Source organism: Columba livia, chromosome 1 (genome assembly GCF_036013475.1).
Source record: "Columba livia isolate bColLiv1 breed racing homer chromosome 1, bColLiv1.pat.W.v2, whole genome shotgun sequence".
Taxonomy (NCBI): Eukaryota; Metazoa; Chordata; class Aves; order Columbiformes; family Columbidae; genus Columba; species Columba livia.
The window spans coordinates 160,414,936-160,433,454 of record NC_088602.1 but is presented as its reverse complement, the minus strand read 5'-3'; the positions used below and the strand labels follow the sequence as shown (position 1 = coordinate 160,433,454).

General features: G+C 37.9%; 2 protein-coding genes across 16 annotated transcripts in view; one reads left to right on the top strand and one right to left on the bottom strand.

Moving 5' to 3' along the window:
* The window catches only part of PPFIA2 (PTPRF interacting protein alpha 2), a 317,732-nt gene extending 313,654 nt beyond the window's left edge, over positions 1-4,078 (top strand). For 9 of the 10 annotated variants that reach the window (XM_065041464.1, XM_065041457.1, XM_021299931.2 and 6 more), the window contains 2 exons: positions 146-238; positions 2,604-4,078. In XM_065041464.1, coding sequence (XP_064897536.1) covers positions 146-204 — 59 coding nt within the window. In that variant the 3' untranslated portion in view covers positions 205-238; positions 2,604-4,078. The remainder of the gene's footprint in view (positions 1-145; positions 239-2,603) is intronic. The other variant, XM_065041448.1, reaches the window with a different exon arrangement.
* A 2,302-nt stretch (positions 4,079-6,380) lies between these two features.
* ACSS3 (acyl-CoA synthetase short chain family member 3) overlaps positions 6,381-18,519 on the bottom strand; it is a 118,453-nt gene continuing 106,314 nt past the window's right edge. For all 6 annotated transcript variants that reach the window (XM_065041551.1, XM_065041540.1, XM_065041523.1 and 3 more), the window contains 5 exons: positions 12,289-12,370; positions 11,130-11,252; positions 7,691-7,790; positions 7,436-7,611; positions 6,381-7,156 (listed from right to left, as the gene is read on the bottom strand). In XM_065041551.1, coding sequence (XP_064897623.1) covers positions 7,091-7,156; positions 7,436-7,611; positions 7,691-7,790; positions 11,130-11,252; positions 12,289-12,370 — 547 coding nt within the window. In that variant the 3' untranslated portion in view covers positions 6,381-7,090. The remainder of the gene's footprint in view (positions 7,157-7,435; positions 7,612-7,690; positions 7,791-11,129; positions 11,253-12,288; positions 12,371-18,519) is intronic.

Genomic DNA, 18,519 nt, shown 5'->3' with positions numbered 1-18,519 from the left:
TTCTGAACTAGGCCATACCCAGATCATGTCATGGAAGCCACAGAGCAATTTAGTAGGCTTCCTTCCAGTGGGAAACAGACTGATTTATTTTCTTTATGATTCTAAAGAGGTTCTGGTTTCTTTTTTTTGTTTTTGCAATTTGCAGTTGCTTCATCACGACTGCAGAGGTTAGACAGCTCAACAGTTCGCACATACTCATGCTGACAAGGCCTAGCAAAGAAGCCAGCACTGAATTGTTGTGAGTATTCATAAGGGGCCATCATGAAAGCTCTTTATAACTGTTTGCTACACCCAGTATCGCTTGGCATTATTCAAGCAAGAGCCAGCATGGAGCAGAGGACCTAACTCAGACTCACTAGGGTGGTCATTCGATCAAGACAATCAGTCTTGACCTCAGTCCAGGAGACGCTACACTATTCTTTTCCACGTCTAAAACAGCAGGTTCTTTCTGCTGAGACCACTTTAGCAGATAAGGCAAAGGTTTTCAGTCAACTCTGTTCAGATGATAGCTCACCAACCATAATGTTTTGTATGCTCTCAAAGCTGGAATTTGGGAGACAGCAGTAAGCACAGGGTGTGAATTTACTTTATGAAACTTGAAGTATTTCTAGCAGGAGCTAAGAAGAGGAGAAGAGAAAAAAAAAAAAGGCAGAAGAGTTTTTTTTTAAAAAACAATGAGAGACATGGCTCAATTTTGAACACCAGGTAGCTGCATAAAGCTGGAACAAAACTTCCCCTATACAGATAGTCTTCCACAGTTATCTATTACAGAGATTCTTGCACTTCTCAGGTCATTCAGAATTGACCAGTGGCAAAGAAATGAGATTCTGAGCTGGATGCAACTTTGGATTAAATCTAGTACTGGATTTCATGTTGCACTTCTCTCCACTTATCTTTAGAGTAATGCTATGAATCTCACAGATTCACTCTTCCGGAGTTCTGCAGAAATAGACCGTTTTCTGCTACATCACAAGGTTTGCAAAAAATAACAACATGATGAGCGCTTTCATTAATATGGCACCATTTCATGCTAATATTTTCTCAGTAAAACAGTTATCTTTTCCATTTAGTTACTCAGGGGACTGTTGGGGAACTAGAAAGCATATTTGCATAGCACCAAAACCTCACCAGCCATTAAACATGCCTCAGTAGCTGTTACACATTGTAGGCAAGACGTGCCAGGCTCTGCAAGAAAGTCCTTTTATTTTTAGATTCCTAAGACTGGAATACATCAGTAGCTGTGTTGCTCTGCTGATTAAACTGTCTGAATGCACGGAATCAGGAACTGACTCTAACTGATCAGCAGAGGGGATGGATAGCTGGGTGAGCTCTCACACAACAGCAAAGGAAGATAATTTTTTTAATAAGGGGAATATGCATCTGAAGAGCAGACTGAAAAGAGCTGCAAGCAGGTTGCACATGTAACAGGTGAGATGGCCTGTGATCGCAGCAGGTTACAGATTCTTGCATTCTGCTGCTCACCTTTCTTACACAGAATGTCAAAGCTTTGCATTTCAAAATACTTTCTGCCAAGAATACCAACTAGATATGACCTTACAGTGTCTTACAGTGTTTCTTCACAACAGCTGGGTTCAATTAATATGCTTTCAAGTTGCGTCTCAGGTGTTTTTCTGAACACCACGATAAGCTGCCAGAAACTAGGAACTGACATTCTCACGATTACATGAGCATACTCCACACAGCCTGGTTTGAGTGCACTCTCCAGATCAGAATGTAAGACTGTTTTAAGCCGGCTGCTGTCTCACCATTTAATCTTGCAAAGAAGTTTACCACAGAGCACAGGGGACAGGTCAAGCTTTCTGCTGTGCTGCCTGTATGTTGCCCAGCTGGTCATCTGCAAAGCCGCTACACAGGATTTAGCACTCACACTGTCTGAGCTTTCCTGACGCTCTTCTCTTGTGAAACACTTATCACCGCCAAGTCCGAGGCTCAGCCAGGACAGTTTCATTGACACGGGCTGGGGCAATAGAACATTCCAGTTTTATTCACTTTTATTCTAATGAAATGTCAAAGGGGATTTGGCAGAATCAGTGATGTACTTTATCAATGAAGGGTTTCAAAGAGGATTTGTAAAGACAGATGGAGAAGAAGAGTTCCAAAAAGATGTGAATGATAATCTGGAAACAGCTGGTTCATAGCAAAGAAATCGTCAGGGTGAAAAAGGTAAATGCTGCAGCAAACGAGGAGAATCAGAGAGTATATCAGCAAGGTCTATACACTTAAAATATGTGTTCGGCCTTGTGCCAAACAGGCCAAAGTCTCCAGATGCAGGAAACTAAACCCCCAGAATCAAGAGAGTTAGAAAACAACTGTAAAATGAACATAAGCAGGAGTCTGTTTTGATCTAGGACAAAAATCAGTATATGTTAGTAAAATCTTAAAATGCATTACTAAAAGCTTTATGTTGCAGATCTAAAATTAAACAACAAATGCATGTCACCCTCAGATACTCAAAACCCATGTTTTAGTAAAACATGCAATAGCTTACTTAGTGCTATGATATTTTTTGGTGTCATTACAACCTAGACAAAATTAGAATCAAAGAATCTCACTAATTAATGTTTGTTTATTTTTTCCCTTAGATGTCATCTCTTTCTTCTACTTTACCTGAAGTGCACTACCACTGCTTAGGAAAAAGAGCATTAAAACTCTCTGCAAGAACAGGGTAATAGAGAACACATAAGGTTTATCAGACAAACAGATATGATGTCCCTTTTATGTACTGGTTAGTTCAAAACAAGAATTAAAAAATATCTAATTGCTACAACAAACAAAACAAAATGAAACAACCTCCCCCTTTCCTCTCAGCATCTCTGTCATCAGAAATTTGGCAGTAGTGCACATCCAAAGCTTTTTTCAAATGAAGCCACTCATTTTTACATTGTTCCATCTGTTTTACTGTAAAATACTAGACATTTACGTATTTACTGTGTATGTATTTCTTTTAAAATGTGTAAGTCTTATGTAAATGGATATAAATATGATTTTTTAAAAAATAAAATCTATGGTACATGGGGTCTCAGTGCAAACATTTGACAATACAGTGTCAATAATACTGTTTGTATCTTTCCATTCCACCATTTTTACAGTTTTTGGATTGTAACAGTCAAATGAATATGTTTAGCAGAGTTAGAAGCTTCAACATGTTCCTACTGAGAAAAAAATCTGTCAATATTTAAAGCTGAACACCTGCCTCTGATGATGTATAATAGAACGACATAACCTGGAACTGGAGCCAAAATGGACCTCTAAAGACAAAATGGAAATGTCAGATATCTGTAGAGAAGCTCCACGATGGTTCACTTCTTAAAAAACTAACAAATAAACCCAGAAGAACTTTTTACAAAAAAAAAAAAAAAAAAAGGCAATTTAATAAAACATTATTTATAAAAAAAAAAAAATAAAGGAAAAAAAAAAACACCACCAAAAAATTTCTTCTCTGTTACCTGCGGACCAAGAAGAATCTTGCTTACCGAGAGCCACCTTTTCATTCCAGGATCTTCAGACACCAGCCAGCATTGGAAAATTAAATCTAATATTTGCATAGAATTAGTTTCTCGTTTCAACAAAGAAAACGAAAGAAAGAAAGAAAAGCCAAACCCCACCATTTCTTCATTATACCAGGGCATTAGACAGGCTCCTGTCTAATGTTATGCTTTTAGCCAAGACGGCCTTGCTGAGACTTCACCGAAGTCAGTTTTATCAGAGGAAATAACTGAAAGACAGAGCGATTAATATATAGTGTATAAAAGTTTAGAAGAGCAACTATTATCTGCTGTGGCTTTATTTGGTGGTGTTATTGTTGTTTATTCTTTGTTTAAATGGGAAGTTTCAAAGTAAGACCTACTTAATAGTCATTTACCTATTTGCTATTTTTCTGCTGCTTGATCTTAGCTCAAGACCTGTCTTTTAGTTATTTCTTTTAGCAGTTTGATCCGCAATGTTTGCACGTACATAAACATTTGTTTTGTCTATTTTCATTTGGCGACCTTCAGTCAATCAGATGGTGAAAGATTTTTCTCCCCCAATGTCAATAAAAAAAGAGAATTCAGTGCTATTTGTGTTTATAAGTCTATTAAGCTTGGTACGTAGTAGCGTTAAAATATTTTGGATGCCAGATACTTCTCATAGCCAAGCACAAGTGCATTTTGCCACTAACAGCTGTGAGTTACGATGGATTAACTGGTCAGAATCTGCCACGAGAGGGAGCACTGGGCTTGCTGATGGGTGCGCTCCTATCACCTCTTCAATGTCTCTAAAGTCTCTTTCTACTTTGATGGTGTAACCAGGTTGCTGGGCAGCCCCTGAGCTGTGTACAAGAACCACAACTCCAAGCTGAAGCTGCAGACAAATCATTCTGCACTCAGCGTGCCTCAGCAAAAGGCTCCTCTGGAAAACAAAAGCCGTGCCCATGAAAGAACTGTTTTTCCCTAGCATACTGCTGCAATAAGGTGGCTTGATTGTCTGAATGCTGATGAATAAGGCATTTGGCATTTCTAGAATCAGCCACATCACCAGGGTGGTAGCAGAGGGAGTACACTTGGCCACTCTGCCCCCTCCCTTTTATCCCAGTCTTGATTTTGAAGGATTCTCACCAAAAGCTCAGGCTTCCCCAGAAAACACAAATAAGTTATTACAAACATTTTTGTCATGGAGACACTTTAAGACTGCTAACTATTCAAGCTCTTCACAAACAGTTCTGATGACAGATAATTGTTTGTTGTCTATTAACATGAGCAAATAGCCCCTCAGAAAGGTAAGTGCCTAAATGTCCATTACTATTTTATTTTGTTTTTAAGTCTGATATTAATCCTCCCTTCCTTAAAAAAAGAGCTCAAACTAGGAAACAGGTTACCTTACCTTATGAACGGGGACACTGGTGTAGGAACATGAGGTGTCATTGGGAAAACTATATGAGATCTAGGAAATTAATCCTCCTATCCTACATCCTATTCTTTATTAGAGGACTTGTGCTCTGACTAATTGGTTCCCCTCCCCTGCTTCTGCAATTGCAATCTGATGACTGCAGCTGGGATAACTACACTGAATATGCACAACTTAGCATCACAGCTTGCAAAAGTAACGGCCATGCACCTCATGAATGTGGCACATTTTCTCTGTGGTAAGAACCTTGTAGTTTCTCACCGATTTAAAAAAACCCACCGGTGACAACTTCCATGATGTCTCTCTTGCCCTGTAGCTGTTCAGCGTAGGTTGACAAGTTGCAGCATCATGAAACTGAAAAATACTCAGCAGTCTCTACAAGGCACCACAGGCTCATGCCAGATCATACTATTAAACCTTGGTATTTGAATAATCCATCCCGAAGGAAATAACATCTTCAACTAACTGCAATTTATATAAGAAGTATTTCAATAAATTTATCAGGACATCTCTGAGGAGCAAAATTACTCCCACATATAAATCACTAGCCTGTACACTTAGCATATCTACCAGACAGCACCATCAGCCTTTACCCAGTCTTTAAATGTGTTTACTCCCTGTTCATATTGTGATTTTCAACTAAATTAAATAGCGGAGCAGGGTGGCTACCTTACTGTGCAATTATTTGGCAAAAAACAAGTACAGCACAGACTGAAACCAGGCTGTTTCATTATATGACTGTATGACCCATTTCAACATGGTTGGCTCAGCTGCCTGCAGTCTCTGGTTAAAAACAACACACAGACTTCTTTTCTTATGGCACTGGTAGAGCTCACTGACTCTACGAAAAGGCACAGGCACAAGGCAACAGGAGGGTATGGCTCATGTTAATTAGCACGTGTTTATGGCCTTTTAGCTCCTACATCAGTCTGCTGGTTTACTTCATCACTTCACAGTGCTATGATCCCTACCTCTACCCAGTAGGAGACAACAGTGTTTCTGGATGATTGAGGACTCACTGCCCCAGCAAAATATACCTAGACTTCTACCTAAGCTTAGCCTAAGTACAGGACCTCTCTTTTATACCAACATCACCTGAGTTTGCGTATTGCTTACTGTTTCTTCCTCTGGAAAACTTTGCTGAGTTTGAGTAACTCCTCTGTGTTTAAACTTCTCTGTGAATGTATATTTTTTTAGAGGATTTGTACATCTATTGTTCAGTTAAAACCCTGCAGCTTGAGAAGTAATGCATTTGGAGTGTGTAACCTCCATCTCCTGGTTTGTTGAGAACCACAGTATTTTGAAATGGTGTATAAGGACAAGAATTGGCCACCTGGTATCTGCATTTGCTAAATTCCTTGGTTATATGCATCACAACAAGCCTGAAATGTCTAATTATGTCAGCCAAAGCACATCCTGGTGATTCTTATCATCAATGATATAAACCACAGAAACAAAATTACCAAAAAAAAAAGCAAAGAGTAAATGCCTGCCTTTATTTAAAATATGTGATTGTTATTGAATACTACTACGGACAAATAAAGATTTCCACAGATTTTAAAGCCAGAAATCATCTATCATTCTATAAAAAAGACATTTCAGAAAGTTATTGAGTAAAAAAATATAGAGGGATTCAATTTATAGCAGAAAGACTTAGGAAAAAACCACAGTGAAATCGAGAAAATGAATTTAAAAATCCTAAAATGTATAAAAATGTAAAAGACATAAAAGCTCATAATTTACAGGTGAGGACAATTTATGTCTGCAATAATTTTCAAATTAGAATTCCTATTTATCTCTGCCCTTGGTTCACGACTTACCTTTTGTAAGCTGTTTCAGCCAAACTCAAGTTACTGGTCACATTATACAATAATGGATTGAAAAGTAAGGTTATGTGACATCATATGAGATAATCCAGTGACTCCTTCCCTTTAAGGCTATAGAAATGTATGAATTCTATTTGCAATTCTTAGCAACCGTAATATCCAGCATATAATGACAACATGGGAGTCTTTAGTATGCTTCATTGGCTGTGACAATAAGGCAAAGAACACAGTAACATTTCTGAAGTAAAAAAAAAATAGTCCCAAATCATTACTAGTTTTTAAAATGTGGTATTTTCTAACAGAAAGTCTCTTTGTATTCTTCAGTAACTGACATGTTTGTTATCAACCTATTATCTCATTTAATTTTTCTTTAGCACTTCTTCAATGTGTTTAAACACACTAGCATCTTCAATGGTTGGTGTTATCTGAAAAGGAAGAATATACATAAGCATGTGATAGTAGATCGCTGTTTTTCAACAGAAAGATAGAATTTAGTAGAGAAAATGTTCTAAACCTAGCCTTCAAAAGCAATCAATAAAAAAAGGTATCTGGAAAGGTCTGCAACATGAAAGTAAGACACAGTATGATGTGCTACCTGATGTCACAGACCAGTTGCAGAACGGTCTAGAGAATTGAAACCATGTTGTTGTGTCTGTGGATGTGCACATGTGCCCGATTCATTAAAGCACATATCTCCAACTTACCTTGTATGGCTTTCCACTGACGAGTGCAGAAAGAGCCGAACGTGGTATCTTGCCAGAACGTGTTTTTGGTAGCTGTTTCACAAACACCCCCTTCTGGAAAGCTGCTACTGGACCAATGGTAGTTCTAACTCGCTCAACAATTTCTTCCAAGATCTTCCCCTCTTCTGTATTTATACCTAGTGAAGAAGCTCATATCCTTTACCTTTTCTGGGACTTTTGCAAGTCTCAGTAACATTAGTAGCATCGAGCTCTCACCTTCTCTCAGTACACACAGGGCAAAGGGAACGTGTCCTTTTAATGCATCCTCCTGGCCCACAACAGCACAGTCTGCCACACCATGATGGAAGAGAATACACTAAAAGACAGGAAAAAAAAACCCTAAGCACAATAATAATTGAACATTTCAGTGAAAAATTCCATAGGCATGGACATAAGAAACAGACTACTTTCTTATGTTTTGACAGCAAAAAGTATTTAGTCAGTACACCTCAGGATTCCGATTACACATGTTGCAGATGCACACATGTGTATTCTTTCACACACACTTATGTGTAGTTTTCAAAGAAACATAGAAATGAAAACTATGGCAGCACAAGATACAAATGTAGAACAAAGCAAAGCTGATTTCCTTACAGCTTTGAGAGAGTATCACATCTTTGTTTTTTTAAATGAAATATTTGCTAGAACAAATAGCATTAGTCTAACATGAATAGCATAGAGTTAAGTATGTGGAGTAAGGACCAAAACCACAGAAGCACTCCTACTACAGGGCTATAAAGTCATATTGATTTTTTTCTCTCTGACTCTTTCATTCTTTGTTGGCATAGTTTCAATCAAAGCCAAACACAGGCACAACCTCAGCCTGCAGCCAGCCTAGTTTAGCTCACTTTCTTGGAAACATTAGTTCTCAGCCTCCTTAGACAAAAATGGGAATTAAACCAGAGTCCCCTCCTTCCTACTACACATTTACACAATTATACAAGTGATGGACAGTAGCACTAGTATCTCAAATTCTCTTTTATGAAAAAATGTGAGAGATTCTCTTTTCTTTCCAATTAGCCAGCTGAGGTTCTCCCTTCCTGGAAAAATGTCACCAAGATGTCTCAGTACATACTGAGAAATGTGTCACTAAGTCTGGGACAAAGTTGGACTTATGATACCAGCAGCTGTGAATCCACTTCCAAAGCAAGCGGCTCTTTTCATGTATATATCAGTGTTGCTTGGGGCATCTTGCTGTCAACAGTGCTTTCAACATGTCCTCTGTACTAAGCCACAAAGAGGACCTAACGCGATCCTACACAAAGGCCACACAGAGATCACATAATGTGACTGCGCATATTAATTTATTTGTGCATACAAGGACTATATGTTTGCCAATAACAAATCTTAACAGACTGTGCTGTCAAAATCAAAGGCAGTGGGATGATTGAAAGGAAGACTAACTAAAAGAAGTTTTAAGAATAATTATTTGTTTGGGGCAAGGAGGGTGGGTTTTGTTTGTTTGTTTGAAGTAGGAATGCCACCTTTGCATTGGCTACTCATAAAATGGCATGAGCAAGAAGACAGGAGAGAAAAAAACCTGAAGGAAAAGCTGAATCACTGCTGTTCCATTTAACAGAAGGGAGGCTCTTGAGTGACTTGATTGTGAAATCCATGGTGGAAGGAACAATTCAAAGGTTCTCCCATAACGCATCCTAAATGCAGATTTCACCATCCTTTAGATTTGTAGCCAAAACAGGAAGCAAAAACCGTCCTTCTGTCCCATGCCACTACAACACATATCAAGTAGTTTTTAGCAAAAGAAATCTGCACAGAGTGTTTCTGGCACACTTTGTTGGACAGAAGCTACACTCATTTCACAAACTACGATCCCAGAAGTTTCATGTCTGTTGCCTCAGATAGGCAAGATTTGATTTGTGCTTTTTCAGAAAGGGACACAGCAAGCAGGGACACCAGAGATGCAAAGACAAGAGAGATGGATGGATTGACACAAGCTGAGGTTACCACAATGGCCAGCAATCACTGATCAGCAAGGTAAACAGGAACATCTCCTGAACTGCAGTAAAGATGAAGCCCCTAGGATACTAATTGACACCTTGGACAAAGAAACTAATTGTTTGGAACATAATGAAGATGAAATTCTTAGTCAAAGGAAAAACTTGTTAAACTTATAATGCCGCTGTAGTGTAAATGTAGATAATATACTTGCTCAACAAGGTGACTGTCAACTAGAATGGCGATTCAATGAACCTCTAATTCTGTATTTACTGATCTTACTGAAGAGCTAATCGTGGTCTTGTTAATGCTTTCCCATTTAACTAGCAATTTGCTGTGCATGCATTAACAACAATCTTGGGTTTTAGCTTTGTTCAAAAGGTGAATAGAAAAGCTTCTAGAATTTCATAGTGCTGAAACATTTTTTGTTTCTAGGGGAAAAAACCTGACTAGCAGGGAGAAAAACAAAGACACTGAGCTCAGAATGATTGTTACGAAGCTAATACAGTCGAGGAGGTGTTTCAATTAATCATTTGTTATATCAGCTTTGCATTCAGCCTGAAGCGAAGAAGCAACACCCAGCCCTTGAGCAGCGGAGCAGTAAGGGGTGGGATGAGATTCCATGCTGCACTTTAGCAAAGCAATACCAAAAAATTACTTCAAAAGGAAAGAGGTTTAAGCAGACTGAAAGCCACTTTTATGGCTTCATAAATCCAAGTCAAGGCAGTGACTGGTTCAGCTCCCTGTCTGACCCAACCTCAAAGCATTGCCTGTGTTTGTCCAAATTTGTTCACTTCTGTATAATCCAAATTGTTTCTATTCTCTCTAAAGTTTTCTCGCCTTTAAAAAAAATAATCACTATACTAATAAACAGTGTAAAACAAAAAATTACTAATAGATTAGTTTGTGATTCAGTGAACAGTTAAATTCAGAGTTCTTAAAAGTGTGGTTTTGCCTTGTACATGTCCAGCACACCTTTTCCTGTACTCCCTGAATAAGCAATTGATATATCATCAGGGAAATTTGTAACTGGCAATCAGTCACAGCGGTTCCAGAGAAGTGAGTGAACAATGATACGAAATCCAGATACTATTATGAACTGCACTATTTTCAACTTTTTGAGTTGTATGGGTATTACATTAATGACTTTCAATTTAACAGCGGGGGGGGGGGGTTTAACAGAAATTTTCATTGTTCATTTAGCACTCCTCATACAATAAGAGACAAAACAGCTCTCAGGAAACTGTGAAAGAAACTCTTCAAATCAAGAAAAAGCACTGAATGTGAGCCTACGTGAACTAAAAACTGTATTTTAGGAATAAAAGTTTCTACTCCTGACAAACTACAGTAGCTGGTGAAGCTACGTCGCACACTGATCCTACATTATCTTCATGTATTCCCAAATAAATATGTTATCAGAGCTTACAGGAATGCTTTCCATGCTATCATGGTGCCCCTTAACTCCACCTTCCAACATCAAATCATGCCTGTTCTATCAATCCCATGGTACAAATGGCTTATTGTTGACTAAGTTTATTATGGTCTTCGAAAGCACCATAATAGGAAGGACCTGAAACAATTAATGTTTTTGATAAAAGAACCAATGCAAATGTAATCAATAAAAAGCAGATAGAAAATGAGAGATTTTGTGAGATTTTTCAACTTTTGCCCTTCTATTTTACTGTCAGCCAATGCTCACCTCTTCAATCGCACCTGCAGAAATTCTGTGTCCAGCAACATTGATCACATCATCAGCTCGAGACAGGACATACAAATAGCCATGTTCATCCATATAACCTGCATCCATAGTATCGTAATATCCCTAGATACAACACAACCAAAAGTAAACTCAAATTAGTACTAGGAACATCTGCCCATGTCCCGTGAAACCAACAAACAAAAGTGATTGTTTCAAATGAAATATTTTTTTAGTGCCTGACAGATTTAAGTCATGAACATTTTTCACCATTCTTCTGTCATTATAAACCATGCAGCTCCCTTTCCAGAAAAAGGTTTTGTAGTCTTTGCTAAGACAGAAGACAATACATAAACCTAGATATTTTCCTACTCTGCTTGCTTTGACCCCTAACAGCCTGGAGAAGGAGGTTGCCTGAATCTACACAAGGAGAATGGAATTGTTACAATACAATGAGAGTCATCACATTGCCCCCAAAGACATTCCTGCTTGCTGGATGCAGACGTCAGCAGCAGCATGATGGAAGAGCACACAGAGAATAATTTGCCTGATTATTTTGCTCATTTACTTTTATTGAACAAAGTCTTCCATTTTGGACATGCACATAGGACCAGTCTATGTATTTCTGTAAGTCAAGGAGGAAGACGATCTTTGTATAGTTCATCTGACAAGGAAACAATTCAGCAAGAAGCCTCCAATGTATCTACATGCACAGTGGTTAAGTGCATATATTGGACTGTTAACAGTTAAAATGACTGCATGTCAAGAGCAGTAGTGTATTTGAAGCTATGCTAGTCTAAGGTTGCAATGCTTTTATCTTTTATTAGATCAAATGCTGATTTTTAGGTTCAGAAGCTTGAGGTTTCCTTCTGTTTCAGATCCTAAAAAGAAAAAAAAACACAAACAAACAAAACCAAAAATAACACAAACGAAAAAGCAACCAACCAACGAAAACCAAAAATTCACCACAGTGTGCCCAAACGTTTGAAGTATATATGAAGAAGCTTTCACCTTGAATTTTTTTTTAATTCTGTAACACATATATCAAAGATGTTCCACTAAAATAAGATATGATAATTTTTAATGTTATCTAGTTTCAGTCTACTGTTACTAAGTTCTGCAGGATTACCAAAATTTATATAATTAATTTTGCAATTCTTACTGGGAATTTTTGGAAATACAACTTCTGGAATGTTTCCTGATTTTCCCAAAGACCTGAGAATGCTCCAGGAGGCAAAGGCAACCTTAAATTAAGAAGAGCAGAAGGAAGTAGTTAGAAACACAGATATAACAGGTACAACTCATACTCTCCATTCATACTTTATATTCAGATAAATAATCATAGGCTATACAATCAGAAAACACTTCTTTTCAATAATATGCTAATAACACATCAAAAAGAACACATACATTTGTTGTGATCACATGCATATAGTGCTGAACTGTATCTAGACCCGTTTTATATAACATAAACATCTCTCACATTCAGCAAAATAATGTTTGGTCTAGTAAACACCACATGCTGTATTATGAACATGTTATCAGCGTTCAGCTTTCAATCCTTTCCAAGGATTAAGTATCTGTCAGAAATGTGTGGGTATATGCTGTGATACAGACAATTTCTTTATTACAGGTGTCTCTTTCTCTAACGCACATACACACTCACAATGCAAAGACATGAACTGAATTATCAGACACACAGATCTTCAGTTTCTGTAGAAAGATATAATTCAAATTACTTCAGTCATGAGAATCTGAATATTTTTTTTTAGTTTTACTTTAGCAGTGCATTATATTATTGGAATTATTGGAGGAATTCTTTGAAAGTGTACTGATGAGTCACTCAGAACTTTCTGAAATAACTGGACTTCTTTTTATTTTTTGAAGAAGTGAAGCTGCTAAGTTTTGAATGGCTTTATTAGCTGAGTTTTCAATGCATACTATACACCCATTCTTCAACCAAGGATATATGCATGACAAAATACGGGACACTCCACATACCTATCTGCCAGAAGAAAACAAGCTATAGAAGTCTCAGCTAACAAAGAAGCAGTTGTTTTCTCCCTCAAAGCTCTGACAGGGTTAAACACAGCTTACTTGAACTGCCCAAGACACATATTCAGGCATCTCAACACAAGGTTTATGAAGCTCAACTGTAGTGACAATGAGAAAACGTGCAAGCAAGGATATTTATACAGATAAAATCATAAATGCTTCATACAGATTTTGCTAGTGCATGTCTGCACTCCTAACAAACAGATTTTTAGCCAAGGGTATTTTGTTTTCTACTCTGCTAGTGCCCCTGTGACACCAAAAGGCAACATCTCCAGCAGTGAAACACCCCTCTGCAGCGTAGCAACATCGACATAGTTACAAGTCTCCTGTGATGTTCAGGTCACAAGAAAAAGGTGCAACCACCTCAATGACATTTATTCACCCTGGAGAACAGAAGGCTCTGGGGAGACCTTACTGTGGCCTTTCAGTACTTAAAACGGGCCTGTAAGCAAGACAGGGACAGACCTTTTAGCAGGGCCTGTTGTGATAAGACAAGGGGTAATGTTTTTAAACTAAAGGAGGGGAGATTCAGGCCAGACATAAGGAAGATTTTTTTTTACAATGCGGGTGGTGAAACACTGGCACAGGTTGCCCAGAGAGGTGGTAGATGCCCCATCCCTGGAGACATTGCAGGCCGGGCTGGACAGGGCTCTGAGCAACCTGATCTAGCTGAAGATGTCCCTGCTCATTGCAGGGGGGTTGGACTAGATGAGCTTTGAAGGTCCCTTCCAACCCAAACTGTTCTATGGTTCCATGCTTACATGTACAAAAAGAATAATTCTCTCAATCTCTCTCTCTCTCTCTCTCTCTCTCTCTATATATATATATATATATATATTTTTAACCTTAATTATAAATAGTACAAGCTGCATTGAAAAGTCTATATCATCTAGTAATCATTCAAATCCATGATTTTTCACACTCCAGGTCTTTTTCATCTTAATTCAGCTCCATTAGCATAATAGAATATATTACTATAAATATTATAACACTACTTTCTCTGATTGTTCGGGCTCAACACCTCCACATTCTCTGAAAATATAGTCAAGGTAAAGCCAGAAATGCCAAGACACTGCCGGGGTAGTCACCAGGCTCCAGGAGGGCAGCTTGGCCTCCGCCCATCTGGAGGGAATTCACTGGCCTATTTTAAGCCTTCCAAGCTTAGTGAGCATCCTTGTGATACACAAACATGACATATAGAGTATTTGCCTTGAAAAAAATAAATCAGAAAAACAATATATTGATCCTAGTGTTTGTGTATGTAGGAGTTTAAAAGAAAAATCTCTTGTTTAGATTCAAGAAAAAACGCTAGAGAATGGCAGTTACTATGGTTGCTGCCTGGTTGCTAATAGCATAGAAGTTCGTAACTGCCTCAGTCATTGAAAATTTTGCACTTTAAAGTTATTTAACAGTCTGAAACATCCTTGTGGTAGGAAAGAAAAACTCATATTGACAAAGTCCTTAATAATTTCTCCACAGCTCTATTAAGTACTTCACAGTCACTACACAGAAGAATCAATTTTACTGCTGAAATCAGAAAAAGAAAAACATTTTTCTTTCTTTAACTGTAATTGTTTAGAAATCTAAACATACCAGTACACAGCACATCACCAAAAATATAATTCTCCCACCATTTTGGGTTTTGGTTGTTTGGTTTGGTTTGTTTGTTTGTGGGTTTTGGTTTTGTTTTTAAAAGTGAATTGCAATGATAAGTGCATCCACAGTGCATATTTCATGAGTCTATGGAATCCATACACCTGAACTACTGGCTACCACAGGTATCTCTATAGTGCAATCTGAAAATGTGCCTCCATGGCTTTCTGTAAAAGATTACTTGCAGTTAGGACTCCATTCCATCTATGAAGTAAAAAACTGAATGCTGTCTTCCATGTGTCCATCTTTCAGGCAAAATAATTCCACAGTAATGGGCACATACAATTCTTCTGTGATAGTAAAGTTCTTAGCATCATGACTGACTAGAATTTCTAGGTGCTAGGCAAACACAAGTAATTAATAAAATTAATAAAGGTAAAATTCAGCTTCCCAGAACATAATTACATGTATTGGAATTTTGCCAGGACATTAGGATTAAAATGCCCAGAGCCAAAAACACCTCCATCCCACTGCTGTTGGGGGGAATGCTGCCATGAATTCCAAAGGGAGCAGAACTGAATAATAATAATGTGAAAGGAGCCAGAAGAGAGAAAATCAAATAGTCAGAAAATAACAGCAACCTGAAAGCCAATATCTCTTCCTTTCCTCAGCCCCTCCATAAAAATGGAACATGTTTAGATGTTGGGTTTGTGTCTGGGTTTATGTTTCCCTAGGAAACATAACACACACACCTATAAAAGTTCTATATTTAAAAACTGTTGTCTCTTTGTCCAAACATTGAGTTGATACTCAAGGCCTTTTGGGGTTATTTTTATCGAGTTGATATATTACCAAAAAATGCCAGCTATACATAAGTGAGCATGACTGAACCAGACATGATCCTGCTTTCCTTTCACAAGCAACAGGAGCACAGAAGACCAAGACAGAAGGAGGTAGACTCCTTCATCACCATTTCCACAATTTACAAAGAGGTTGCTTTGCTTGGTTTCCTTTTGGGAGGTATTTACTTTATTTCTCTAGTTTCTCTCTCATCCTGCACACCAAGCCACAAACCAGCTGGTATTGAGCCTTTGCATCTGTTATCAGTTTAAACATAAGCCCTCCCTTATGCTATTCTTGCTTGGGTTTTTCATATGGTCCTAACTCTAGCAGCGTCCTCCATCTCATCAGTGCTTCTTCCTTCTGGACAGTCAGGAGCTTCAACAGATACAAATTTAAGACAAGCTTGCCAGGTTTTTCTAAAATACAAATGTGTTACCAGCTACACTGGATCAGGCTAACTACACCCAAGTCATCCCATTTAACTAGCAAAGAATAGGCGCAGATTCAAACCCAGGCAAGGTTCAAGTCAAAAATCTACACTGAGCTGAATCAATGCATCTGAAATTGAGAAAAGTTTACCTTTGGATTTCAAACTTCAAAAAACCATGTATAAGTGTGAATTGTGATCTCAGTCATGCCAGTTTTTCACCGGTAGAGCAATGATGCTATTCTCCATTTACTCCAAACAAATTAAGGTGACAATTGCAGGAATACAGATCCAGGCCCGTTTCTCATTTCAAGGTTGAATACATTTAGAACAGCATCAGGAAAACCAGGTAAACTGTGTAAATTAATGATATAAATTATACGGGTTCAATTTTACAAAGATCCGCTCTGGCTACGTTTTACAAAGATAAGAAGGTAATTTCAGTATAAAGTGGAGAATCTAAAACAGATTGGGCGAGCTTGGCAGCTCATCTAGCTTGCAGTAAAACTCTGAACTGCTTTCACAGTAACTGTTGTCTGCTGGAGAATTTTAAACACCAACTATTATTTTTTTTTTTAAGCATTGTTTTACAGTTCGTTTATTTTTTCATACATTGGTGCCTGACCTTACACAGAACAGCCCACCTTTAGCTTAGCCCAAGAAAATCTGAGTCTGTGCATCACGTCCTTTCAGGACACCACTCATCACAATGATGTAAGATTCCTTGTTGACAGAACAAAGCAATTATATAGACAGCACTCAGAAGATAATTTACAGAGAAAGGCAGATTTTAGAAAGTACGAATGAAAGTGAAAAACTTTCATGCTACCTTGCTGAGTTTCAGAAAAGACACCCCTTTATTTTATGGCAGACAATGGTACTCACAAGCTGTTCATTACAGCCAGTCAAAGCAAGTACAAACCATTGTTAAATGAGTTCGGGCTTGTGAATGGAGCTCAATCATCTCGACTGGCAGCTATATTATTAGTCAGCATTTATGTAGTGCTGCACATAAATATCACTCTTAAAATTTTTGATTGCAAGTTCAAAAGTCATCTGCAATCTAGAAGTTTTTTCAGACACAAGAACAACGATAATGGAAAAAGGGGGAAGAACGCACAACAGAAGAGAGAGCATCTCAAACAGTCACCTCTCTGCACCAAATATTCATTCAATTAGCTGAAAGAGGTCCCACAGGTAGTTGCTTTCAGTGTGGATTTTGCAGAAAAATAAATCTATAGTTTAGTGAGAAGGAGAGAAAGCATCAAAAACTAGCAAAAGTGCTTGGAAAAGGTTAAAAGTAAAGAAAGTTCAAATGCTACTCACATGTACATAGCCAGGAATCTGTTAGAAAACCCACCTTTGGCCAAACTGCTCCTGCATCAAAAGCCCTACTCATTCTCTTATTTGTAAAGGGAAAAGACAAAACTGACAAAAAACATGTGGGAGGCTGGCAGAGAGAGAAATCTTTTGCACAGATTCATCATGATCATCTAATCTGACCTTCCATATAACGCAGTTTAAAGGACATAATCTACTAAATCCTGTCTCAAGTCTGTGACTTTTGGTTAAATGACACTGTCTTTAAGATAGATATTCAGGTTTGACCTAGAGGTGTCAAAGAAAACCACCATATTCCCAAGAATTCGTTCCAATGTTTTTAATATTCACTACTAAAATTATGTGTTTTACTTCTCATTTGAGTATATCCAGCTTCAGCTTCCAATCTCTTCATGCTGGATTAAACAGCAGCCTCTCAGAGATGTCTTTGTCCTGTGGATATTTCCTGACCTTGATAAAGTCATCACTTAACTGATCTTGGATAAACTACATACCACAAGATAACTGTAAGTTTCTTCAAGGCAAGTTTTCCAGCACTCAAGTCACTCTCATTCATATTTTCTCCCAAACCCAGCCAGTTTCTCAACAGCCTTTTGAAATATGGACATAAGAACTGACCATAATGCATTAACGGTTTTACTATCATCATATCCACAGGTAATAAAAATAGCTCCATTCCAGTTTCCCTACTGAATAAAAAGGGATCATATTGCCTGCTTAGTTACACTAGCAGCTACATTTCATTCAAAGATCTTGTGTTTTCAGAGGTTTATCCACTGTAACATCAAAAGCTCCTTTGAAAGTGCTGCTTTTTAGAGTACTGTCCTTCATTTTCTAAATCTAGCAAATTTCCATTGTTCCTAGGTGTATGACCTTTACTTACAAAAACATATTGCAAGTGGTCTATGCAGGATAACACACTTTCTTTACACTGTTCTATAAGCAACAGTTTTCTCCCTCCAGCAATCTTCTTGAGGGCAACCACTCAGGCGGGTCTGCAACCGGCCCTCTATTAGGCTGACTTTAATTTTCTGCTACCTTATTTGTTTAATTTTTTTTTTCTGTTTTAAAAATCAATAGGAAGCCATTAAACACCACTTGCAAGATGGCAAAGCACATCATTAAAATGACAAA